Here is a 24,108-nt window from a genome sequence, read left to right as displayed (position 1 = left end):
TTGGCAGCAGTTTTGATCCCGTGAGAGCCTGTATCTGGTATATCATGGTCGAACCAAAACACTACCACGGAACGCGACATTGTGAGCCAATAGCGTTCTTAGAAAATTTGAAAAAACGATGTAGTTGTAATGAGTACGTTGAGAGTCGGACTCATCGTTATTACGATACGATGATCCGAAACGGTCATGTTGACATTAGCAGTCGTTATCTGTAAGCACTACTGTTGGAAGGCCTTGTACGATCGTACGGTGAATAACAGTAGCTAAGGTAATCTTGTGTATTGGTATTCTGGTGTATGATGATTCTACGAATGTGGGGGCTACGAAGGTATACATAACGTTGGGTCCGAGTTGGGCCGAAGTAGGATCGAGGCGGTACATTGGGCCTTATTAGGCGACACACCGTGTGTATGCCGACACTGGCAATCTTTTCTTATTGTAACGACTGATGTAAGGAAAAACGGGTCTTCTAAAAAGAACACACTGAGAGGGATTCCAAATAGGCATATGTGCCTACTCCGTAGGTCGCTGCACAGATCCCTCTACTCGGATTGACAGCTTGTTGCTTTCGATGAAACGTTCTAACGCGCGATTTGGTGTTGCTTTCGTGAATGCGTCCGCGGGGTTGTCCTCTCCGTTGATCCAGCGGATCTCAGTGATCTCGCGACGCTCGTATGACTGCCGAAGCGCCATGATGTCGATCATCAGTCGCTTCTCAGCAGTTGTTCCGAGTTTGACGAGGCATTCATACAAGGAGTATGAATCCGTACACACAATAAGTGGGATCGGTGGTAGACCTAGGCGTCCTGTAATTATCTTGAGGGTTGTTAGGATAGCGATAGCGATGTCGACACCGCTAACCATGCCGTACGTTTCTGAGGCAAGAACGCTCCGGGTAACGCGTTTGCATTTGGTCGAACTCCAATGGATTACGTTACCACGAATATCAAACGTGCTGTCTTGTCGACTCGACTCATTCGCAAGGATAAGTAGGTACCCTAGCTGTGAGCTAAGGTCTTGGTTGTTCGCGAAGGATCCGTCTGTGAACACTACCAGCTTTGCTGTAGCGAGGTCGAGAGGGACGTATCGCAGGCCTCGTTGTATGCTCTCAGATTGCCACTGCAGCCGGCGGTTAAGCTTCACGTATTCCGTGTCCTTAGGTTGTTGTATTTGCGCAGCCGCGGAAAGATCGAACGATGCTTCAGGTTGGCATATCGACGCAATGTACGCGCCACGCGCGCGCTGCTCCATGTACTTCTGTGCTCGGTTTGCTGCCTTCGGATCAATAATTTCGATCTTGGCACCTTGTCCCTTCTGCGTAAGTAGAATCGTGTCTCCGCGCAACGTTAGAGTACATCCGTTGAACTCGAGTGATACTTCTTTGGACAGTCTCTCCTTGGGCTTGGCTCGAAAATTGGCTTTCTGGAGCGCAGCGTCTTCTGCACCAGAGAATGCAGGCGTCCCAATCGCGAGAGTATCGTCTGTCTGCAGGCCCACTATTCCAAACGCTTCCCGTCTCCCGTTCGTGATCAGGAGGCACGGGTCATACGTTGATGTAGCCATGTCGAGCTCCTTGCAGTGGTGTCCTTGGTACGTAGCAAACCAGTGGACTCCTGCTTCCGCGATTCCATAGAGTGGCTTGATTACGCGAATAATTGTTCCCTCGGGATACTTTGTTATAAGCTCCTTTGGGAGGTGCGCTAAAACCGTGCGGAATAGCTCTGTTTGTGCCTGTGGGTACGCTTGCGTGATATCTCGTAGTTCCACAACCATGCCCTCATCGAGTAATGCAGGCGCTAGGGCTAGAATCAGGCGTTGGCTGGCTCGTTGGATGGTTGGCGACTGCGTCAGGATCTCGTGTTTGCCCTCGTCATTGTAACCTTGAACAACGAGGCGTGATTTCTCGTACGGGACCATGGTCTTGCCTTTGACTTCGCGGACCATGCGCGATTTAAAGATACGATACCCGCCGTGTAGAGTTGGGTCAAACAGCTCAAAACTGAATACTCCACGGCCGACGAGGTCGTCGATCTCCTTCTGATCGGATGCTTCGAATGGAGCGCCCGGGACGTTAATCACGCCGTCATTGCGTAGCTTGACGGCCAGGGCGTAATCGTCCTCCTCCTTCTTCGACAGGTACTGCACCTTGGGCTTGTTCTTTGATCCAGGTGGGCGGCCCCGCTTGCGCGGCTGAGCCGCTTGGGTGGCTTCCGCCGGTGGTACCGGTAGTGGCGGTTCATCAGCAATCGCTTCGTCTGTGGTCGGAGATCCACCTGTGCCTTGATCTGCGCCGTCTATCGCTGTAGTCAGATCGCGATAGTACGGTTTTACGACAGTGGATCGGAACGTCGTTGGGCCGTTGATCATGTCTACAGTAACATCGTGGTCCTTCATATCGATGACTCTATACGGCCCTTGCCATCCATTCTTCTCGCGCCATACCATCACCTCACTCTGAAGAGGCAGTGATAGTACCCCGTCTGTGGTAGGCCCATTCCTGGTACCAAGTGCGTTGCTCACTGCATGTTCCGCTGCAGCCTTCCGCAGCGCCCTCATCGCTTTCTGGATTGCCTCTGCGCGATGGGTTATCGAGGGAGATGGTGGTGAATCCATGGATATCCGGGGGTATGCACCGAAGACGAGCAGCGTGGGTACGAGCCCGTCTGGGCCTGCGGTGTCGTTGACGGCCTTGACTGCCATCTGCAACACTGCGGCGTCGCTGGTGCCAGTGTCAAGCTCTGTCCTCAGGATCTCGTACGCGCGTCTGAGCGGTGCGTGGTATCTTTCTACCTTGCCGATAGACCAATGGGCCTCGGTTGGCACTTGTTTACATGTGATTCCCATGATCTTCGCCTCTGATCTGAATTCGACTGACGCGAAGTTAGTGCCAGCGTCGTGGGTGACGATATCTGGCGGCCCTTGATATGTATCAATCCAGAGCAGGCGGAGTGCTTCCCAGGTGTCTTTCGCGCTCATAGACGGTAGAAATCGCGCGCCGTTGAATGTTGTAGCCGAATCGATCACGTGAAGCACTGGTTTCCCACTCAGATACATCACATCTACGAGGATCTCGAAGTTGAATTCCCGATCATCTTTCAGCCTAAACTTGAATCGGCGCGGCGCTGGATCATGCGCTTGGCAGTGATGGCAGAACGTTTGGATCTCTCGGAGCAGCCGTTCATCCACGTCCTCGTGTCCTGCGCGTTTGAGCAATCGTATCAGCCGTTCGACGGCTGGATGCCCGAACCTCCGGTGTAAGCGTCGGAGCTCAGTCTCCGTAAGGAATACGCGCGCGCGCTCTGCCTTGCTTAGGTGGAACCACGGGTGTCCCCATTTGCGAATCACTGGAAAGGTAGCTTTTCCTTGTACCAGCTGGTCCGTAGTATTGTTGAAGTACACGTGGAGCCGGTCCATGTCTTTCAGACAGAGGAGAAACGGGGTGGGTGCGTTCAAGACCTCAAATTTGATCTTTCCAATCTGTGTCGATACATGTGCGGTTCCAATCGAAGTAGTGACGCTTCCTTTGCCAAATTGCACAGATGCGTTTCCAGCAGTAGACGTATCTAGAGTTACGGTGGGGTCCTCAGTTTGGAGCGCCAGGAACTGCTCCTTTCCGGCTGTCGATACATTTGAGGCACCAGTGTCAGGAAGAATGCCTTGGTACGTGATTCGCGAGTATCGATCCTCGATAAGGAACTGCGTTGCGGGCGTAATAGGCTCCTTGCACCTGTAGACGTCTTCTCCGGTCACGTGGTGCAGAAAGGCCTGATCTGTGAGGTACTTAACTGCCAGTCTTTGGTCTTCATCATCTTCGTCTTGCTCCTCTAGGAAGAACTGGTCGACTTCTTCCCCTCGTACGCGACGAGAAATGTGCTAAACTCCATTTGCTCTCCGTAATCGCGCAGTGTGTGATGTACTGCGCTTTTGAGCGTTTTCTTTCTTCAAGCGTATGGTTTGTGGACCAACAGCCTGTCTTGCCGCAGACGTAACATTTCTTGTCGATTTGTGTGTTGACTCCAGAGCGGTGCTGAAGCCCACCGCGTCCGCGGGTGAATCCGCTGCGTCCACCGCGAGGGTTGTAATTCCCTCGCAATCTTCCAGAGCTGTTGTTGTTGTACCGACGATCCAAGTAGTACTGGCTATCCGTATCCGCCTCAGTGAAGTTGACGGAGACGGTCATGGCGAGTGAGTTTTCGATTGACGATCGCAGATCTCCAAACAGAACCTCGCATTCTAGAGACGGCTTGTAGAGTGCCATCTCGAGCTCCTTCACGCCTCGGCATGCTGTGATTACAGTCGTTCGGAGCGCGTATTCTCCCATGTACTGCTGTCCAAGTGCTCTTTGACACAATTGGAGCTTGTCCAGCATGATGTCAAGGACCTCGTGGAGGTTCTTTTCGGGGTTCTCCCTGCGGACTTTGACAAACGATGTCGTCGTCCAGTCCGCGTAGTAATGGCCGTGGTTGACGTCTGTGTCGAAGTGGTTCTTGAGCTTTGTGTAGGCAGTCAAGAACGTATCCATCCGCTGATCGACGAAGTGGAGGTAATACTCCTCTGCGCGGCCGTCGAGAATCCGTGGAAAGACTGCATGGAACTGCCCTGGCTCGATGTCTGCGTGATAACAGATGCTGTAGAAGATCTTCAATTTATCGTCTAGGAGGTCGTACGGCTTTCCCGTATACTTTTTGTCTCGGTCCCACATTTTCACGAAGACATTGATCGTCTTAGGATCCAGTTTCTCATTGCCAAACTCGATTGGTGGAACTGCCTTGTACGGGTCTGTTTCACCAGAGGGCACAATTGGGGGAACGCTCAGTCCCTTCGGACGTTGCGGGTATGCTGGTGTATACTCGCGGAATCGGTCGAAGTTGTTGTAGGTGAGGGGAGGTTGCTGACTTTGGACGCGCTGATAGGCTGGCTGCGGTGCGGATTCAGTTGTCTCTACAGGCTGGCTTCGGATTGGTTGGTTTTGGGCTTTCTCAATCGTTTTTGCTAGCTGGTCCTGAATCTGTTGTTCTTCCTCAACGGTCTCCTGTCGTCCTTGCACACGGGCGTGGGTCTGGTCTTGATCGCGGGTTTGCCGACTGTCTACGTCTCGGCCTCTTGTCCTTACAGGCGTTTGGGTTCGGCTCTGGGCCTGGCTTGATAATCTCCTGTCTGTGGACTGTACTGATCCTTCACTGCGTTGTTGCCGTAGTGCCCGCTCTTGCAACATGTGCGCAGCTGATCGTGTGTCAAACACAGCCGACTGGAATACGTCCTGAGGCCATTCTAGGTACTCCTCCATGCGTAATAACCTAGCTAGAGACTCACTAGGTGCCATATTAATACGGCCAGTATACACTCCCTTAAAGCGGAGGATCCGCTTTAGTTCCTTTGTGTATATTGGCTGGGCACGTAGGAACATTGCCTCTGTCCATCCTTCAAAGTCCTGACGGAACTCCCAAAAGAGTTCTTCATCTGCTGTTGGTCGATCTGTATAGTCCGCAATCGCACGCGCAATGTACGTTGTTGCTGTAGTAATCCCTACCTCATCGTCTGGAGCTTCAACGTTGTCCTCCCAAATCTCTGGATAGATGTGATGCCATTCTCTTGGTTTTATGTTTGTGGTCCCTAGTAGCGCCTCTAGTGTGGGTACCACTCTTCTACTACTGCTCGCCATTCCTACTGCCGGTGTCCTGGCTACCGGTGCTCTTTCCGATGATGTTCTCTCTCCTGCTATTGTGTTCTTGTTGACGCTTGTTGCGCTAGCTGCGTTCGCTAGAGATGCGTCGGTGGTCGTGGGTTGTACACGGGTCAAATCTCAACCGGTCGGTTGGCGCGTGTATAGACGGCGTCTTGGAACGCTTCTGATACGGCTGTAACGGTCGGTCGCTAGCCACGAACGACGCCTGATATAGCTAACAGTGAGCTTAGCATAGATAACTCCGCCTTGCTGATATAGGCAATCTAGGGAACGCGCGGGGTAAAGAATCTATCTCTTCTTAACCTAACTGTCTGTGACTGCCGTGCAATCACTGATCAGTGTTGGAAGGCCTTGTACGATCGTACGGTGAATAACAGTAGCTAAGGTAATCTTGTGTATTGGTATTCTGGTGTATGATGATTCTACGAATGTGGGGGCTACGAAGGTATACATAACGTTGGGTCCGAGTTGGGCCGAAGTAGGATCGAGGCGGTACATTGGGCCTTATTAGGCGACACACCGTGTGTATGCCGACAACTACTGTATATGATACATGGGTGCTGAGCTTACTAACATTTATGGTCATCAACTGTGCTGATCATCGAGATACAAGAGTACCGGTACCTACCGGATGACTTATATCCGGTGTGGCTCTTCATTCCCGCGGTATTCAATTTTCGAGTGTAGGTATCAGTGGTTAGTGGCTTACGAACGCTGTGAAGATCGGGATCGTGGGTGATAGCACGAACGCCCATCGATTCCGAGGTCGGAGGATCTACAGATCCAGCCACCGTTCGATCCCCCCTTTATGATCTTTATGTTTTTGTCTTGGTATTTCAGTCTAGATTGCTAGGCGGCTGCCTTTCGAAATACAGAGTCAACTCTTTGAGCCATAGAAAACCCCCCTTGATAACTTGACAAAAAAACATGAATGAAGGAGAGAGAGGGATCGGACAAACCAGGAACAGACCATGTCAGACTCCGAGACTCGCATACTCAACGTATACGTATGCATCATATTGATGATTAATATACACCACCAACTCTCCACTTCCAAACCCAACAAACACCTATCTATCTTACCCCCAAGTCCACATCGCCCCAGCACTTCCCTCTCACAAACCCTTCTTCCCCTCCACAGCCCCCGCCCTCTTGTTCTGCTGCGGAATCCTATACGACGTCTCCCACCCATATAACGCCCCAGCTCCAAACACCATCGCCGCCCCAACCTTCATCGCACCCGTCATAACATTCCCAAAGATCCAAATACTCAACAGAAAACTCACCAACTTCCTGATATTCAACACTATCGTCACAGTAACCGCCGACGTATTCGCACTAAGCATATTGACACCCGTGATACACAGCAGCTGCGTGAGCGCGTTGGCGGTGAGGAAAATCACGTGCTGCGAGGTTGAAGCGAGGAGGCTGTTGATGATGGGGGGCAGGGCAGCGCCGACTTTGGGCGGGATCTCAAAGGACTGCGAGGCGCGGAGGCGGGCGAATTGCGAGGTCAGGACAGGGGCGAAGGCGGCGAAGAAGGGGATGGAGAGGAGGTGTGAGTAGAAGAGGTTGGCTTGCCAGTCTTTGCCGTGGTCACGGTAGATGTCTTCGACGTAGGCGCCCATCCAGGCTGAGAGTAACTGCGCGACAAGTAGGATTACGAGGCCTGCTTGAAGCGACGAGTTGGACGTGTCGGAGGTCGACGTGTTCATGTTTTTCCCCTGGGCATCATCAGAATTTGTAAAGGCCCGGTTTGGAAAACTTGTCGTACCTTTGATTGAGCATCTGCCCATGCGGAAACCATGACACCGGCAGTTAATATCGCCACCGAGAAGACCTGGAGAGGCGTGTATCGCTTCCCGCGAAGCCATCCAGCCGCCATGGTCGTCACACTACCGAAACTCCTAAGGATAATGTGCACCGGGACGGAGATGTCAAACGCAAAAGCCCAGTTGTTCATCATGTTGACCGTAAAGAACAATGCCGCGCTGACGCACCACTTCCGGAATGGAACTGGCGAACTTCTCATATAGTAACGGCCATTTGGGTCAAACTGGTAGTGCAACGTCGAGAGACATGTAAAGACAAATTGGAAGAGTGTAATGAGTAGACCGCTGTCTGGCTCTTTTCTGACTTGCATTAGTCGATGCATTGACGTAAAAAAAACTTGCTTCTTACTTTACTATTGCTTCCAGACAGTAGACCTTGTGACGTTAGCAGGCTTTGTAGAGACATGATGCAGCATCCTTACATTCGCGCAACACCCTCCAAAAATAAGCGAAAAGCTGCTGATAACAGACGCAATTACAGCCATGGTGGCGAAGCAGTGTTGATAAACGTATTGTATAACAAGATGCCGTTCTTACGTCGAAGCGAATAGGAATGCAGGGCTGATGATTGTTAGATACCCGACGTGGTTAAGGCAGATGACGGAGGTAAGCTGGCAAGTGCGAAGCCAAACTACGTATTGAACCAAAATGCACCCGTCACACAATTGCCACCCAAAGCTGCACTTACACTGAATCAATAGTGTTAAATCTCCCTCTAAAAAATTAGCATTGCTGCTGGATTGCGAAAGTCGATGAAAGCACTCGAGGTAATGCGAGACGCAACGTGGAGGTCTAGGGTGTGATGAGAGCCTCACGGACGCTAACGTCGAATCGTAGTCTTACCCAAAGAAGCATGTTTCCAGAACCCAGGGACCAGACTTCTGCCGATATGTCGTATGCAAGGCCAATTGCCGACCATCACAAGCATCACGCCAACAGTCATTGATTATGATTTCTTTTGTTATTTCTCTGCACCATTCAGAGTCATTATCTTGGTGTTGCAATCTACACTGCTCTGCGGCTATTTGGCGTAACCCGCATTGCGACATCCATCACCGGCATTCTCGCCCCGTTTCGCCATGAATGCTCCTGTTCTATCATCCTAGCGCCACCTGGCAGGCTGCTGCCAACACTGAAATGAACATGGAAGTAAGGATGGCCAAGAACCCAACAAGTGTAGACTACTGTTTGCAAGTGTTCTATGGCGATAATCGTGAATGAAGGCTACACTACAATGCGGAGAAAACAAAAAGCTGCATATTGTTAGCTTGGCTCGTGATTAAGATACAGATGTCACTTACGTTGTTTGTCGCTGCTATAGCAATGCTGTCTTCGAATGGGTGCCAGCTCATATGTAGGATCTTCTTGTTGAAGTCGATCTGATCCGCGTCGGTCTCTTTCCTCATACGTTGCCCTTGCCCAACGGCTCCTGCAGCGGGGCTTCCGGCTCTTGAGCCACCCTTCTTGCTGGTGTTGCTACCTGTCGGGCTTGCGGATGAGTTCATAGGCGTGGGAATTCCGACCTTCTTGGCCTTGAATGCAGACTTATCGGCCTGAAGAACAACCTCGGTATCCTTGTCATTGTCCGATGGATATATCATAAAGTTGTTGTTGTAGCTGCCAGTCATGACGTTCTTGGCATCGCCGGAGAAGACAACCTCGAACTTGTCGAAAATGCTGTCGTTTTCGTACGTGTCACAGAGCCTAGGTCGTAGGTGCTCATGAATAGGAATCGTCTTGACCGGAGTCTTCTCCATGTTTACATCCCAAATCTTGACCGTCAAATAGTCGCGTGACAGGATGTATCGTCCGTCGTGTGAAAATCGTACGTCGGAAATGGATGAAATGATCTCAGAAAAGAACGACCGCGAAGACGGGTCTTCCTCTTGTTCGAATTCTGAAAGGGGCATGTTAGTAGACGACTTCTGGGGGAAACTGAGGTAGCCTACGTTTCGCGTGCTGGTCGCACAGCGCACTCTCTCGCATATCGGCCAGCTTGATAGTGCCCTTGGAGCTTGCGTACATGAACCAATTGCAGCTGATAGGGTGGAACTCGGCAGCTGTAATGACCTCGGTAAGCTCCTCCATGTTGGCGGGCTTGATGTCGACAATGTTGAAGCTCTGGTCCTGGATGTTGAGGTTCCAGAGATTGATGCGCAGATCGTCGCTGCTGATGAATGTCTCCCCATCGCTGTTGACGGATATGCTGTTGATGTGGTAGGCGTGTGCATTTGCATACGTCTTTCGGGGTACTGCGGCGACGACAGTGTCGTGATGTGTGAGGCGCGGAAGCTTCAGGTCGGAGGCGCTGCGGAATTGAGCATTTGGGTTCCTGACAGGACCGCCTCCACCAGCAACCCCACCTCCTGGCGTCAACTCATGTGATAGGTTGTTCTCCGCCACCACCTTGAGCGACTTCTCAAACACCTTCCATAGCTTGATCGTCTTGTCGTTTGTGGAGAGGAGGTAGTGTGAGGCGTTTTGCCGGCGGCACCACTTGATCTTGTTGATCTTCTCTTCGATTTCGAGCGACTTTAGGTAGTCGAACTCTGGCTCGTGCGATTGGAACTCGGTGTGGAACTTGTATTCGCAGGTTTTTTTCTGCGGCTGATCAGCATTGCCGCCAGAAAAGAGGCTTGGTGGGGGAGCGTACCGTTTCGTTCCTCTCGAACAAAACTACACGGCCGCCCTTGTCGCCAGTTGCGAGGTAGTTACCCGTCTGGTCGAACTCGACGGTGGAGATGATATCGGCTGGGCTGGCTGTCAGCAATTGCATGCAGGTATTAATAGACTGTACAAGGGGGGCGTGTGCTAAGAAAAAGATACGTACCTTCGGTTATGTCTTCAACATCGCCCTTGTCGCCGAAGCACCTATCTCAGTCAGTGGCGGTCCCAGAGTGCTTCGACACTCTCGCAAACGTGGCACGATATGTTCCGAGCTTGCAGTAGTGGCCGATATGGCTGGCGGGAGGGATGGTACATACTGGGTAAATTTCCACGTCGTGGGGTTGCCTTCTGCTTCTACCATGATTGTGGACAAGGATTGCGGAACACCAGCGGACAGGTATCAAGTGCAGCTATCGCTTGCTTGTGTATAGCACTGGCGGCGAGTTGAGTCGATATGCGAGCTATCGAAGGCGTAATAAGAATGACCGGGGGCGATAGCGGCGGCGACGTGCACGGCGGCGGACGGTGGGCGGTGGTGATGATGTAGTGGGAGCGGTGACTTGGTAGTTGCGTGGTCGATGGCGGGGGTGATGGGGGGAAAGGGCCTCTGTATGGTTGAGCGCCGGAGGAATCACTCGGCAGCGGAACGACGAGGGCGGGCGTGCGGCGACGCAGGGAGCAGCAGCGCAGGTACAGAGACAAAGCGTGTTTCGTTGATACCTCGATTCACAGCTTAGTGGGGGGAGTCCGACTCCAGTGGCAGGCCTTGGCGCTGCAAACCACGCCTTTCCGTCTGTGGTTAGTGCGGATCGCTCGCGCCGCCCACAACAATATTCATCGGCTTCTCAGCCAGAACTTCTTCGACAACTTCGACACCTACTAACCATAGCACATCGAACTCGCCATGTCCCACAGGAAGTTCGAAGCCCCCCGCCACGGGTCTCTGGCCTTTTTGCCGCGAAAGCGCGCCGCCCGTCACCGGGGTAAGGTGAAGAGGTAATTTCGCTGCCACCACCGTTGTACGTCTGGCAGCACGCTGACTGCCATTGCCAGCTTCCCCAAGGATGACCCCAAGAAGCCCGTCCACCTCACAGCGGCCATGGGCTACAAGGCCGGCATGACCACCATTGTCCGCGACCTCGACCGACCAGGTGCGAAGTTGCACAAGAAGGAGATCGTCGAGGCCTGCACCGTCATCGAGACCCCTCCCGTATGCATACGCCTATCCGCAGCAATTCACCCAGGCACATGACTAACAGCCCCCTAGATGATCGCTGTCGGTCTTGTCGGCTACATCGAGACTCCCCGTGGTCTCCGCTCGCTCACCACCGTCTGGGCTGAGCACTTGAGCGACGAGGTCAAGCGCCGCTTCTACCGCAACTGGTACAAGAGCAAGAAGAAGGCCTTCACCAAGTACGCCAAGAAGCACTCGGAGAGCAACGGTCAGTCAATTACCCGCGAGCTCGAGCGCATGAAGAAGTACTGCACCGTCATCCGCGTCCTCGCCCACACCCAGATCTCAAAGACTCCTCTCAAGCAAAAGAAGGCCCACCTCATGGAGATTCAGATCAACGGTGGCAGCATCGCCGACAAGGTCGAGCACGGCCACGGACTGTTCGAGAAGCCCATTGAGATCAGCTCTATCTTCGAGGCCAACGAGATGATTGACGTTATCGCCGTCACCAAGGGTCACGGATACAACGGTGTCACTTCCCGATGGGGCACCAAGAAGCTTCCCCGTAAGACACACAAGGGTCTCCGCAAGGTCGCCTGTATCGGTGCCTGGCACCCGGCCCACGTACAATGGACTGTTGCCCGTGCTGGTCAGATGGGTTACCACCACCGTACCTCGGTCAACCACAAGATCTACCGTATTGGTAAGGCCGACGACGAGGGTAACGCCTCAACCGAGTTCGACGTTTCCAAGAAGCGCATCACACCGTAAGTCAGACGTTATCCTACAAACGAATCAAGACTAACAAAACATAGCATGGGTGGCTTCGTCCGCTACGGTGAGGTCAAGAATGACTTTGTTCTCCTCAAGGGTAACTGCCCTGGTGTCAAGAAGCGCGTCATGACCCTGCGCAAGTCCATGTTCACCCACACCAGCAGGAGGGCACTGGAGAAGGTCGAGCTCAAGTGGATCGACACCTCTTCCAAGTTCGGTCACGGTGCATACCAGACACCGGCGGAGAAGAGGCAGTACGAGGGTGTCCTCAAGAAGGACCTCCAGTCCTCGTCTTAGAGGGCTTGAGGTGGTGGTACGGAGTGCATGCTTTCTTCACATGGGCTTTGGCGCTCGGGATAGGTCTATAACATGGATGCCAGTCATGAGCGATTGAACAAAAATTCAACGATTCCCCAATTCAATACATATCCAAATGCGATGAATGCGTGATGTGTATGTTGTTAGCGTGGCTGGAGCTAGTGGGATCTGGCCGGTGGAATTACGGCCGGAGGTCTGCTGTGCGCAGCGAGTCATGTTACGACAGGCGAGAAGGCAGGGCGTGTCAGAGTGTTCAGACGGAACCAAGTTAGTTCATATGACAAGGTGGTGTCGGAAGAGAAGATTGAATTCAAGCTTTGATATGTCTCATGAAAATGATAAAACATAGCTTGGGCTCTTGTGACCAAGGTCGGTGTTCAGGACGGCTATATGTTCAGCAGAAAGGCTATCACGGGCCGAAAGTGTGACCGGGGGTAATGATGGACGAGCCATATGATCGTATGGGAACGTCTATGACGACGACGAATGAGGCTCTAGATCTAGCGCCAGCGGCGACACTTGTGGGATGACACTCCAGGGACCAGACCAGACGATATACGTGGAGGAAGGCAGAAGGCCGGACCGGTCATGTGCTTCGGCAGATGTAACACTGGAACGACTCGCACTCACTCGCGTCTCAGGTCTGAATATCGAGCAAAGGTTGTCCGGTGTGGGAAGCCCGTATCCCGATGGTACTCATCATCAACCTTGCAGCTTGAGCTTAGGTAGACTATGAAGAGGCAATGTATAAAATAGCGTACTAGTGCAATGCATTTGATCACGACTCAGATGTAGAGGCAAAGAGGCGTCCACATGTCGCGCTCAAGAAGAAAAGCCGGGATGAAGGGCAGGCGATGAAGCCGAGGCCTACCGATCCAATCAACGGCAGTGAGATTTAGTTTGTAACATTGAAGTAGGGCGCAACGCCATCATCGACCTACAACATCGAACCCACCAGACCTCTTGCATTCCCGTCTACTCTCCACTCTTCGGCCACCGCCAAAATGAGTTGCCTTAGGATGCGTCGTACGCAGCTTGCAAGCCAGGTGAGTTTGTCTCTGACCATGCGCAATCGACTACGGCCATGTATACACTATATGCCGCATCGAGGCGTGTGCCACATCCCACATGGACATGGCGTTGGCAGAGTGTCGCATGCGCATGTTGAACGTCGACGTTTTTCACCTGTTCAATGGCTAACATGTACCGCAACAGCTCGCGAAGAGTTTCCGCCCAACTGCCCGAGCTTTCTCTTCAACCCGTCCTGCGCGACGCATATTCGCTACCGAAAACCTGCGGGCAAAGGAAGTGTCGGGCTTCATTTCGAGTAAATACCCCGTCATTGACCACGAATACGATGCCATTGTCGTTGGCGCTGGAGGCGCTGGTCTGCGAGCGGCCTTTGGTCTTGCTGAAGCTGGTTTCAACACGGCCTGTATATCGAAGCTCTTCCCCACTCGGTCACACACTGTAGCCGCACAGGGTGGTATTAATGCTGCGCTCGGAAAGTAGGTTTCATCGTTAGAGGAATTCGAGGACAAGGCTGACAGCTATCTTAGCATGCACGAGGACGACTGGAGATGGCACATGTATGATACCGTCAAGGGCTCAGATTGGCTTGGTGACCAGGACGCTATCCACTACATGACAAGAGAGGCGCCCCAGTCCGTCATTGAGCTCGAGAACTACGGCTGCCCATTCTCAAGAACTGATGATGGTAAAATGTGTGTCTCCCGCATGTACCCCGCGTCACACCATATTGACAATGTCGCAGTTACCAACGTGCTTTCGGTGGACAATCGCAAAAGTATGGAAAGGGTGGACAGGCATACCGATGCTGTGCTGCCGCTGACAGAACTGGCCACGCTCTCCTCCACACTCTCTACGGACAATCTCTACGACACAACACCAAGTACTTCATCGAGTTCTTCGCTACCGATTTGATCATGGAAGACGGTGTCTGCAAGGGTGTCGTTGCCTACAACCAGGAGGATGGAACCATTCACCGATTCATTGCAAAGAACACCGTTCTGGCCACTGGAGGTTACGGACGTGCCTACTTCAGCTGCACATCCGCCCACACCTGCACTGGTGACGGTATGGCCATGGTAGCACGTGCTGGACTCCCCAACCAAGATTTGGAGTTTGTCCAGTTCCACCCCACGGGTATCTATGGTGCTGGCTGCTTGATCACTGAGGGATCCCGTGGAGAGGGAGGTTATCTGCTCAACTCCGAGGGTGAGCGATTCATGGAGCGTTATGCGCCAACCGCCAAGGATCTTGCTTCCCGCGATGTCGTCTCCCGATCAATGACTCTGGAAATCCGTGAAGGCCGCGGTGTCGGTCCTGAGAAGGACCACATCTACCTGCAGCTAAGCCATCTGCCCGCTGAGGTCCTCCACGAGCGTCTGCCTGGTATCTCCGAGACTGCTGCCATTTTCGCTGGTGTCGATGTCACAAAGCAGCCCATCCCCGTCCTGCCCACTGTCCACTACAACATGGGTGGTATCCCCACCAAGTACACTGGTGAGGTCATAACACAGGACGCACAGGGTAACGACCAGGTCGTTCCAGGTCTGTTCGCTTGCGGTGAAGCTGCTTCCGTCTCCGTCCACGGTGCCAACCGTCTTGGTGCCAACTCTCTCCTGGATCTCGTCGTCTTTGGCCGTGCTGTCTCCCACACTATCCGCGACAACTTCAGCCCCGGTCAGACCGCCGACCCCGTCCAAGCCGATGCCGGTGCCGACTCAATCGCCGTCCTCGACAAGATCCGCAACTCGGACGGTGCCAAGTCGACCGCCGAGATCCGTCTCCAGATGCAAAAGGTCATGCAGACAGATGTCGCCGTCTTCCGCACACAACAATCGCTCGACGAGGGTGTCAAGAAGATCCACGATGTCGACGCCGATTTTGCCAATGTCGGCATCAAGGACCGCAGCATGATCTGGAATTCCGACCTCGTCGAGACGCTTGAGCTAAGGAACCTGCTCACCTGCGCTGTTCAAACCGCCGAATCTGCCGCCAACCGCAAGGAGTCGAGAGGCGCTCACGCCCGTGAGGACTTCCCCGACCGTGACGACGAAAAGTGGATGAAGCACACGCTGTCGTGGCAGAAGCAGCCACACGGCAAGACTGAGTTGGGTTACAGGAGCGTTGTTGGCCACACTTTGGACGAGGCTGAGTGCAAGGCTGTGCCACCGTTCAAGCGTACCTACTAGAGAGAAGTTGTTTGGGGAGGGGGCAAGACAAAAGGGAAATTTTGCACAGATGACGGGTTGGTTTGGGTTTTTTGTATTTTATGTACATGAGCTGAATGAATGGGTTGGGAGGAAGGAAGAAATTCAGCAAAACTGTTGAGAATATCTGAGTTCAGTCCAGGGTAGAAGGTGCTTGGGAGTCACATGATATGCTGGTATGGCAGGCACTGCCCGGTGGGCAATAGCACCCACCACAACAGCCTGTGTTGGTGACACTCAACACGATAGTCAATACAATACGTTGCAGCCACCCCGCCTTGTCCCTCCTCCCACTCGGTTATTCATGGTAGTCATACTACTAGTGGGACCTTGTTCCAATAGTTTTTCAGTATATTATCTGTTAAGAATTGACGAGGATAATGTTTCTATACTAATATTATCGCTAGAAGAAGAAGAAGCGAAGATTATTAAGCGGGATTTCTATCAGCAGCCGACGAGTGTTTGGTCGATGACTGAGAGGGCGCCTCTGCGGTTGGGGAGATATGCTAACGTGCGTGGGTAACTGGGATGGGATTGTTTTTTGGATTTGATGTGTTGTGTATGAGAGCTGATAGGGGAACATGTTTGATGGAAAGAAGCACTTGACTCTGTCGTCGCAACATGTGACGAAACCCAAGGTTGGAGAGAGGTATCTATGAGGGGTGAATATTCATGGATACGGAGTCTTCCATTTCCTACGGATTTCTAGGCTAAGACGTGGAAAGAAAGATGTAGGAAGACTACTCTACACTCTACCGGTACTGTTATTAATAGGACAGCTTTCACTCTCGGACCCCCTGTTGCCGACAACGACCAATGACGTCCGGTTGCAGGGATCATGTCCGGCAAGCGAAAATCCCATTACGGCCTGGTCGAGGCGGACCCTGAACTCGCGATTAGGTGTGTCGTGTCTCTAAGAGCCGGGTCAATCCTCCAACTCTCTTTTTCGCTTTTTCTTCCTTCATCTTTGATTCCTTTTGTCGCTCTCATCGACTTTTTTTTAGCCCATCATGTCCTCCCCTCCTGGCACCCTGCGCCAGCGAACAGGCAAGGACAAGAAGCGCCCCGTCTCACCCAACCCAGACGCCTTGTCGGAGAAGGTCGCCAATGTGGTTGAAAAGGTGAAGCCGGCCATGGACAAGGTTAAGCCGTACAAGGCGGCCCAGCAGAGTGGTGAATGGGATTACAAGCTTGCCATTGCTGTCATGACGGTTCTGGCTTTCATTACGCGCTTCTGGGGCATCAGACACCCTGACCAGGTTGTCTTCGACGAGGTGCACTTTGGAAAGGTGGGCATATGCGCTATATGGAATTGTGTTGCGTTTGACCAGGTGGCTAATTGAGTGTTCAGTTTGCTTCGTACTACCTCCAACGAACGTACTTTTTCGATGTCCATCCTCCCTTTGGAAAGCTCCTCTTCGCCTTCGCGGGCTGGCTCGTCGGATACAAGGGCGATTTCTTGTTTGAGAGCATTGGCGATTCCTACATCACCAACAAGGTCCCATATGTCGCCTACCGCGCCATGCCCGCCTCGCTCGGCGCTCTCACGGTTCCGATCGTCTTCATGATCATGTGGGAGTCTGGATACTCGCTACCTGCCTGCATCACCGCCGCTGGTCTGATGCTGTTCGACAACGCCCACATTGGCCAGACGCGCCTTATACTGCTCGACGCTTCGCTCATCTTCTTCATGGCTCTCTCCGTCTTGTCATACATTCGCTTTTACAAAGAGCGACACGCTTCTTTTGGTGCGAAATGGTGGAAGTGGCTGCTTCTCACGGGCATCAGCCTGAGCTGCGTCATCTCCATCAAATACGTCGGTGTCTTCACTTTCTTCTCCATTGGTGTTCCGGTCATGATTGACTTGTGGGACTTGATGGACGTCAACCGTCGCCAGGGCGCCTTGACTCTTGCTGAATTCGGCAAGCACTTTGCTGCCCGCGCTGTCGGTCTGGTCATTGTTCCCTTTTTCCTGTACCTTTTCTGGTTCCAGGTTCACTTTACCATTCTCACCCGCTCTGGACCAGGCGACGACTTCATGACCCCGGAGTTCCAGGAGACTCTGAGCGACAACGTCATGAGTCTACAGTCTGTTGGTATCAACTACTACGATTCCATTACCATTCGCCACAAGGAGACCAAGGTCTACCTTCACAGCCACCCTGACCGCTACCCGCTCCGATACGACGATGGACGTGTTTCTTCGCAGGGACAGCAGGTTACTGGATACCCCCACAACGATACCAACAACCACTGGCAGGTCCTCCCGCACAAGGCTTTGCCGAGTGAAGAGGGCCAGCGCGTCAAGGTCGGCGATGTAATCCGTCTCCGCCATTTGATCACCGACACCATTCTCTTGACACACGACGTTGCATCTCCTCACTACCCCACCAACCAAGAGTTCACTACAGTAACCAAGGATGAAGCTTCTGGTGCACGTTACAATGATACTCTGTTTGAAATCAAAGTAGACAAGGGCAAGGGCGATTTCACTACCATGTCAACTCACTTCAAGCTTGTTCACGTGGCCACAAAGGTTGCCATGTGGACTCATACCAAGCCTCTCCCAGATTGGGCCTACAAGCAGGCTGAGATCAACGGCAACAAGGCTGTCCAAGCATCCAGCAACATCTGGTATGTTGACGACATCCCGTCTCTGCCTGTGGAGGACGTACGCAACAAGAAGGAGCCCAAGAAAGTCAAGCATCTCGGCTTCCTGAGGAAGTGGGTCGAACTCCAACGCGCCATGTTCTACCACAACAACGCCTTGACCAGCTCGCATCCCTATGCTTCCCAGCCCATATCCTGGCCCTTCCTCCTCCGCGGTGTCTCCTTCTGGACGCACAACGACACGCGCGAACAAATCTATTTCCTCGGTAACCCACTAGGATGGTGGCTCGCATCCTCGCTCCTCGCCGTCTTCGCCGGCATCATCGGCGCCGACCAACTCGCGCTCCGCCGCGGCATGGACGCCCTCGACGACCGTAAGTCCCAATTTTCCTACCAAACCAAACCCGGCTTCTTCAACCTCTTCATGGCCCTCGCATTCGAAAACAAAGTTCTAACCTTTTTCAAAACAGGCACCCGCTCCCGCTTATACAACTCCACCGGCTTCTTCTTCCTCACCTGGGCAGCCCACTACATTCCCTTTTACATCATGGGCCGCCAACTCTTCCTCCACCACTACCTCCCCGCCCACCTCGCCTCCTGCCTCGTCACGGGCGCCCTCGTCGAATTCGTCTTTTGCATCGAGCCCCAGGACCCGGAAACCCCCGGCGCTGTTAAAGGTCACCGCCGCACTCGCTCCCGCCCTGTTCGTGAACGCGTCGCTTCGTCTAGTCTGATGGGCAGTTGGATTGCGTGCGGTGTTATTCTTGCAGCCGTGCTTTGGTGCTTTTTGTTCTTTGCCCCGCTTACGTATGGTAGTCCGGGCTTGAGTATTAGTCAGGTTCAGATGAGGAAGTGGTTGGGGTATGATTTGCACTTTGCCAAATAGATATGCATTGTTGGGGGGATGGTTTGGGATGAGGGGTGGAGTTGTGGGTTGTGGTGGGATTTTCGTTTTTTTCTTCTTTCTTTTCGTTTTCCTGTCTCTTTGGGTTGGAGAGAAATCATTGGGGGATAACTAAACTAAAATAGTTGACATTTATTGTATTGTAGTACAAGGCATGGAATGGAAGTATGCATAGAGATGATGGTGCTGGAAGAAAGCGTTTGGTTTTTCTTATTTACTGTGCCTCTCTCGTATGTGGTAGAATATACAATCAATATGTGAGTTGATGAGCCAAGTCTGAAAATGCAGATTGAAATATCAGCCTAAGCCATCTTCACTTGCCTCATCATGCTCGGAATTTAGAAGTTAAAGTCGCGTGCTTCAGTAACATATCCATGTTTTAATCATTACCTTCATTTCATTCTATTGTTTCATAAAGTTTACCTAAGAACTTGGCTTATTCTCCCATTCGTTTTGCTCACAAGTGTGTCTTGTTTCTTTCCTCAGAGCGATATCATGGCATACCTATACAATGCGATATCACATCACACCCAATCCCTCCCCCCATGCATCTTCCAAACACAATCAGCAGCAACATCGTCGTCGTGGGTGCTACGCTGCTGAATACTAGTCCTGGTACCAAAACAACAGCTATCGCCCACATCCTGTTCGTAATTCATCCAATCGACATCGACATCCTCGTGATGATGGAGGAGGAGGGGGGGGTTTACGCCGGACCCTTCTTTCTAAGAGCCAGGAGTCATAGTTTATGGTATGTTGCATCTGCATCTCCTCCCCATCCTTCTCTTCCACATCCACCTCCACCACCACCTCCTCAGTACCACGCTCAACACGCTCAAAACTCAAACTCCCCCCCGAAACCTCTCAACATCCATACCGGGACCCACCAAATCACTCAAATCGCGGCGTCCCATCTGGCCAAACACCCGCCTAAGCGTATCATAAAGATTGGTGCTCTGATTCTGATGAATCATGTTATCAAGCTGCGACTCCGACACGCCGTCGCCGACAACCTCTCTCGCGCGCTCTTTCCCCTCCTGCTCCACAACCTTGTGCATAGCTAGCGCGCCGAGCAAATGCTGCGCGGCTTCCGTGTAACAGCCGATATTAATACACGAGACACCGAGGTTATACCTTGCTCGTACGAAATTAGGGCGTAGGGCGAGGGCGCGCGAGTAAGCGTCTATAGCTTCCTCGCTGCGACCGGAGTTTGCGAGGGTAGCGCCGAGCCGGTTCCAGAGGAGGTGGACCTGAGAGGAAGAGTTTGAGACGCCAGATTCGGTCGAGGCGAGGGCGGCGCCGAAGCAGTCGACGGCTTTGTCGTATTCCTCCACGCCGTAGAAGAGGACGCCGAGGCCGACTTGGACGTCTGGGTCCATTTGCTCGCCCGAGGGGGAGAGTTGTGCGGCTTGGATGAAGAGGTTTGTTACTTTTTCGTGGAGGAGGTGGCGGTCTGTGAAGCCCATTTCGGCGTCGGAAGAGAGGGCTTCTTTGATTAAAGAGGGGTATTTTGTGGCGAGCCAGCGCTCGAGCGTGCGGTACGCGGTGCTTTCGTAGCCTTCGTTTGTGTAGGATACGGCGAGGCCCATGAGGGCTTCTAGGTTGGAGGGGTCTTGCTTGAGGGCGTGTTCTAGCGCGCGGATGGCGGGTGTTTCTTTTTCGTTTTGGGCTTGGGACTCGCCCAGTCGGACCCAGGCTGCGATATGGTTTGGATCTTTCTGGACTGCAGCTTCAAAGGCTAACGCGGCCAAGGAGAGGTTTCCGCCGTTTTCCATAATCTTGACGCCCTCTTCAAACGGGTTCGTGACGGCCTTGAAGAGGTTTTCGTCTTCGAATAGGTAGTCGCCCATGGCGGGATCGCGGACAGACTGCGTGTTGAGCCCATCGAAGTTCTCCCACTGGTCGAGGTCGCCCATGTGTCCTTCAACATAATTCTCCTCGTTTACCAGTTGCCTAGCGTGTTCAGTCTCAGCTTGGATTCCCTTCCAAATGGACTCGAAATCGTCAAAGTCGACGGCATCTTTCTCTACTGACCTGTCCATTTCGTTCAGCTCAGCCTCCATGGCCTTGTTCGCCTCGGCGTCTAGAGCACTCAGGTCGTCCGTCTTCTCCAGCTCGGCGAACTGGGCCTCCCAGTCTTGGTCGTCGAGCTCCACCATGCGCCCTTTGCCCTTGCCCTCTTGCATGGGTTGTTGGAAGTTTTGCGGCGCATATGGCTGTTGCATCATGCCCATTCCGCCCATTCCCATGCCCATTCCCATGCCGTTCATGCCCATGCCGTACATGGGACGCTGGTATCCCGACATGGAGGGCTGTGAGGCTGTGGTTGGGCTTGCTGTCCGAGCCGTCGAGTTCATTTGCTGGAACTGCGCGAACTCTGCGGGGTTGAAGCCAGCCGGCCTTTCCTGCATGGCTGGTCCCATCTGCGGTGCTTGCATGCCTGGATCGAACTCGGCGGCCCATGCTGGCGAAGGGCTGTGCTGCTGTACGCGTTCCAACTCTCTGCGCATCTGCTCCATGGCGAACGGGGAGGCCGGCCCGGGTCCTTGTGGAAGTTGAGCATTCTGGTTCATGAATTCGTTCATCATCTACCGCCTCATGTTAGCGGAACTTGCATGTGCTGCTGTGACCGCCACCTACAGCATCTGACGGGCCGCCCATTTGCTGGCTTCGCATGCCCTCTTGCATTCCGCCCGGCCCCCGCCCGACCAGGCGGTCTCTCTGCAACGACTTGTCATCTTGTACATGTTTGGTGAATTGACTGAGCGGGTTGGCGCCCGTGGAGCATTCTGCGCCGCCGAGAAAAGACATTGCGAGAAAGGTAAGAAATTTGGGTATGAAACAGTTGAGGCGAATCTAAGGGAAGAGAAAGGGACCAAGTGTACAAGTTGGGGTTGGGTTGGGCGGAAGACGCGTCGACCGACTTAATTGATCAGCAACAGATGCCGAGTGATGGATGGTACGCGGGGCAGAGCCGAGGTCGCCGTTCCGCTGTTCCTGGCCGCCACACCCGTTGTCGGCCAACATTAACCTTTGAAGTTTGGTCATGTAGCGGCACATGTCAAGCACGGTATTTGTATGGTTTGTAGTTGTAGTGCAATGTGGATTTCCTTTTATACGGCAATTATCCACCCGAGCTGCATGCCAAAGAAGAGGAGAGTAACAACGCCGGACGCTGCCCTTATGATACATGAGACCTATTTACCCTCACATTACGCAACAAATGAGGCAAACATGCCAGTCGTGAAAATCGTACAGATATATCGACCATCTCCGAACCCATCATCCGTCATAGGAGCACGAAGCGGTCCTGGTATCTCCACTCTCCACGCTGTTCACGCCTCCTTTTTACTACGCCGGCTTTAATCCTGGGTAGAATCGGCGCGCTTTCCCCGCTGCTCGCTCGTACCCGGCTTGCTGTAGTCGATGCGAAGCTGTCGTCCGTAAATGACCTTCTCACTGAGCACTTCCTTGGCCTTGGTGGCGCTGGCTACGTCGATGAAGTCGGCATGGGCAAAACCTCTGGGCTGACCCGTTCTCCTGTCAATGGCAACGCGCACATCCATGACGTTTCGAATGTCACGGAAGAGATCGTTAAGGTCCTTGTCTGACATCTCAAACGACATGTTACCGATGAAGAGAGTCTTGGAGGGAGCGTTGGCATCGAAGCTGCCAGAAGCGTTGCGCGACATGGAGTTGGGCTTGGGCTGGTGGTACTGGACGACCATGTTGCGACCCTCAAAGACCTGCATGTCGAGGTTGTCAATGGCCGCCTGCGCATCAGCCATGTTTGCAAACTCGACGTATCCGAAACTAACACCTGAGTCAGTAAAGAGAGTGTCAAGTGGGGTCAAGTAATTTACCCTCTGCTGAGGCCTCTGTTGTCGTAAACGATCTTGACCGACTCAACCTCACCGAAGCGTGAGAAGACACGCTTCAGCTGGTCAGCCGTGACCTCGTAGTACAAGTTGCCAATATATAACATCTTGTTTGGTTCCGTGTTCCTGGATTGCCTCGACTGCCTGCCCATGGTCGTGGGTCTGTTGGTAGCTGCTTCCAGTGCATCTACGCCGATAGTAGCAGACTCATCCTTGGGGTCGGCCTGAGCCTCTTCTTGTGCAGGCGTCAGGTTCTCCTCAACTGGTGCCTCTGCTGCTGTTTGCGCAAAGTTCTCATCGCTGGTCTGCGCCTCTTCTGTCTTGGTCACGTCATCGCTGGCGAATCTCCTCTGGAAGGAAGCAATTGACCAGGTGGGTTGTCGAAGGCGAAAGGCGGATGGGGTAATGGTGTTGATGCTTCGCGGCTTCGCAAGAAATGTCTTGGAAGGCGATGCGCTGATGGCGCGGACGGCAGTGCGGCGAAGAAGAAACCTGAATTGTAACATGAGTACATGGACATTAGTCAATCGACGCGGGACTTACATGGTGGGCGATTTGGCAAAAGTTGCGATAGTCGTCCTGTATCTGTCTCGTTTTGCTGGAAATTTTTGGTAGGGATAATTGAAGCACGCTAGAAGAAAGTCCGGCACGTGACCAATGATGCCTTTTCAATTTCGGATAATTTCACGTGTCGTCGACGTCACCTTCCCCCTTCCCCGTGCTCTAAGCGAGATGGGTACCCCGCGTGCTTTACTTCAAGTGTTATTTCTAGTGCTAGTGTGTGAAGGGATAGTGAAGTCGATGCAAGTACTTGTAATGGATCGGTTGACTTAACTCCGGATTGGTACCATCACCAGTCGTGCTAGCAACTTGCCCGAATGCATCGTTCCTAGCCATGGCCTCAATAAGCTTGCTCGCTGCTGTTACGTATTCCTGCCAGGGCACTTAGAAACATGTACCATGTAGTCATTGAACCCATAATTTCCAAAATGCTACCGAGTCAGGCGACAGAGCGGCCGACTCCGAGGC

The 24,108-nt window shown here is 52.8% G+C and overlaps 9 protein-coding genes across 9 annotated transcripts; 3 read left to right on the top strand and 6 right to left on the bottom strand.

Annotated features, from left to right (window-relative positions):
* Positions 1 to 513: 513 nt before the first annotated feature.
* Positions 514 to 5,662, bottom strand: PtrM4_135140 (uncharacterized protein; the record flags this gene model as incomplete). The annotated part of the gene is made up of 2 exons (XM_066109241.1): positions 514 to 3,824; positions 3,859 to 5,662. The coding sequence occupies 2 exons, from the start codon at positions 5,660 to 5,662 to the stop codon at positions 514 to 516; spliced, it is 5,115 nt and encodes a 1,704-aa protein (XP_065960163.1).
* Positions 5,663 to 6,801: 1,139 nt separating this feature from the next.
* PtrM4_135130 (RhaT, Permease drug-metabolite transporter (DMT) superfamily) lies at positions 6,802 to 8,003 on the bottom strand (the record flags this gene model as incomplete). Its single annotated transcript, XM_066109240.1, has 4 exons — positions 6,802 to 7,410; positions 7,461 to 7,818; positions 7,868 to 7,893; positions 7,941 to 8,003. The coding sequence occupies 4 exons, from the start codon at positions 8,001 to 8,003 to the stop codon at positions 6,802 to 6,804; spliced, it is 1,056 nt and encodes a 351-aa protein (XP_065960162.1).
* Positions 8,004 to 8,747: 744 nt separating this feature from the next.
* On the bottom strand, positions 8,748 to 9,606 carry PtrM4_135120 (uncharacterized protein; the record flags this gene model as incomplete). The annotated part of the gene is made up of 3 exons (XM_066109239.1): positions 8,748 to 8,771; positions 8,820 to 9,415; positions 9,468 to 9,606. The coding sequence occupies 3 exons, from the start codon at positions 9,604 to 9,606 to the stop codon at positions 8,748 to 8,750; spliced, it is 759 nt and encodes a 252-aa protein (XP_065960161.1).
* A 523-nt stretch (positions 9,607 to 10,129) lies between these two features.
* On the bottom strand, positions 10,130 to 10,546 carry PtrM4_135110 (uncharacterized protein; the record flags this gene model as incomplete). Its single annotated transcript, XM_066109238.1, has 3 exons — positions 10,130 to 10,269; positions 10,349 to 10,389; positions 10,503 to 10,546. 3 exons carry the CDS (start codon positions 10,544 to 10,546, stop codon positions 10,130 to 10,132), a joined length of 225 nt encoding a protein of 74 aa, XP_065960160.1.
* Positions 10,547 to 11,089: 543 nt separating this feature from the next.
* PtrM4_135100 (60S ribosomal protein uL3) lies at positions 11,090 to 12,430 on the top strand (the record flags this gene model as incomplete). The annotated part of the gene is made up of 4 exons (XM_001938408.2): positions 11,090 to 11,181; positions 11,239 to 11,395; positions 11,453 to 12,126; positions 12,175 to 12,430. 4 exons carry the CDS (start codon positions 11,090 to 11,092, stop codon positions 12,428 to 12,430), a joined length of 1,179 nt encoding a protein of 392 aa, XP_001938443.1.
* A 1,025-nt stretch (positions 12,431 to 13,455) lies between these two features.
* On the top strand, positions 13,456 to 15,669 carry PtrM4_135090 (SdhA, Succinate dehydrogenase-fumarate reductase, flavoprotein subunit; the record flags this gene model as incomplete). The annotated part of the gene is made up of 4 exons (XM_001938409.2): positions 13,456 to 13,497; positions 13,667 to 13,959; positions 14,011 to 14,175; positions 14,226 to 15,669. The coding sequence occupies 4 exons, from the start codon at positions 13,456 to 13,458 to the stop codon at positions 15,667 to 15,669; spliced, it is 1,944 nt and encodes a 647-aa protein (XP_001938444.1).
* A 1,028-nt stretch (positions 15,670 to 16,697) lies between these two features.
* PtrM4_135080 (PMT1, Dolichyl-phosphate-mannose--protein O-mannosyl transferase) lies at positions 16,698 to 19,183 on the top strand (the record flags this gene model as incomplete). Its single annotated transcript, XM_066109237.1, has 2 exons — positions 16,698 to 16,976; positions 17,039 to 19,183. 2 exons carry the CDS (start codon positions 16,698 to 16,700, stop codon positions 19,181 to 19,183), a joined length of 2,424 nt encoding a protein of 807 aa, XP_065960159.1.
* Positions 19,184 to 20,043: 860 nt separating this feature from the next.
* PtrM4_135070 (uncharacterized protein) lies at positions 20,044 to 21,387 on the bottom strand (the record flags this gene model as incomplete). The annotated part of the gene is made up of 1 exon (XM_001938411.2): positions 20,044 to 21,387. The coding sequence occupies one exon, from the start codon at positions 21,385 to 21,387 to the stop codon at positions 20,044 to 20,046; it is 1,344 nt and encodes a 447-aa protein (XP_001938446.2).
* A 1,176-nt stretch (positions 21,388 to 22,563) lies between these two features.
* On the bottom strand, positions 22,564 to 23,585 carry PtrM4_135060 (RNA-binding protein (RRM domain); the record flags this gene model as incomplete). The annotated part of the gene is made up of 2 exons (XM_001938412.2): positions 22,564 to 23,014; positions 23,065 to 23,585. 2 exons carry the CDS (start codon positions 23,583 to 23,585, stop codon positions 22,564 to 22,566), a joined length of 972 nt encoding a protein of 323 aa, XP_001938447.2.
* Positions 23,586 to 24,108: the final 523 nt, after the last annotated feature.

This window comes from Pyrenophora tritici-repentis, chromosome 8 (genome assembly GCF_003171515.1).
Source record: "Pyrenophora tritici-repentis strain M4 chromosome 8, whole genome shotgun sequence".
Classification (NCBI taxonomy): domain Eukaryota; kingdom Fungi; phylum Ascomycota; class Dothideomycetes; order Pleosporales; family Pleosporaceae; genus Pyrenophora; species Pyrenophora tritici-repentis.
Note: the sequence above shows the minus strand (reverse complement) of the source record. Positions and strands in the feature narration are given on the sequence as shown.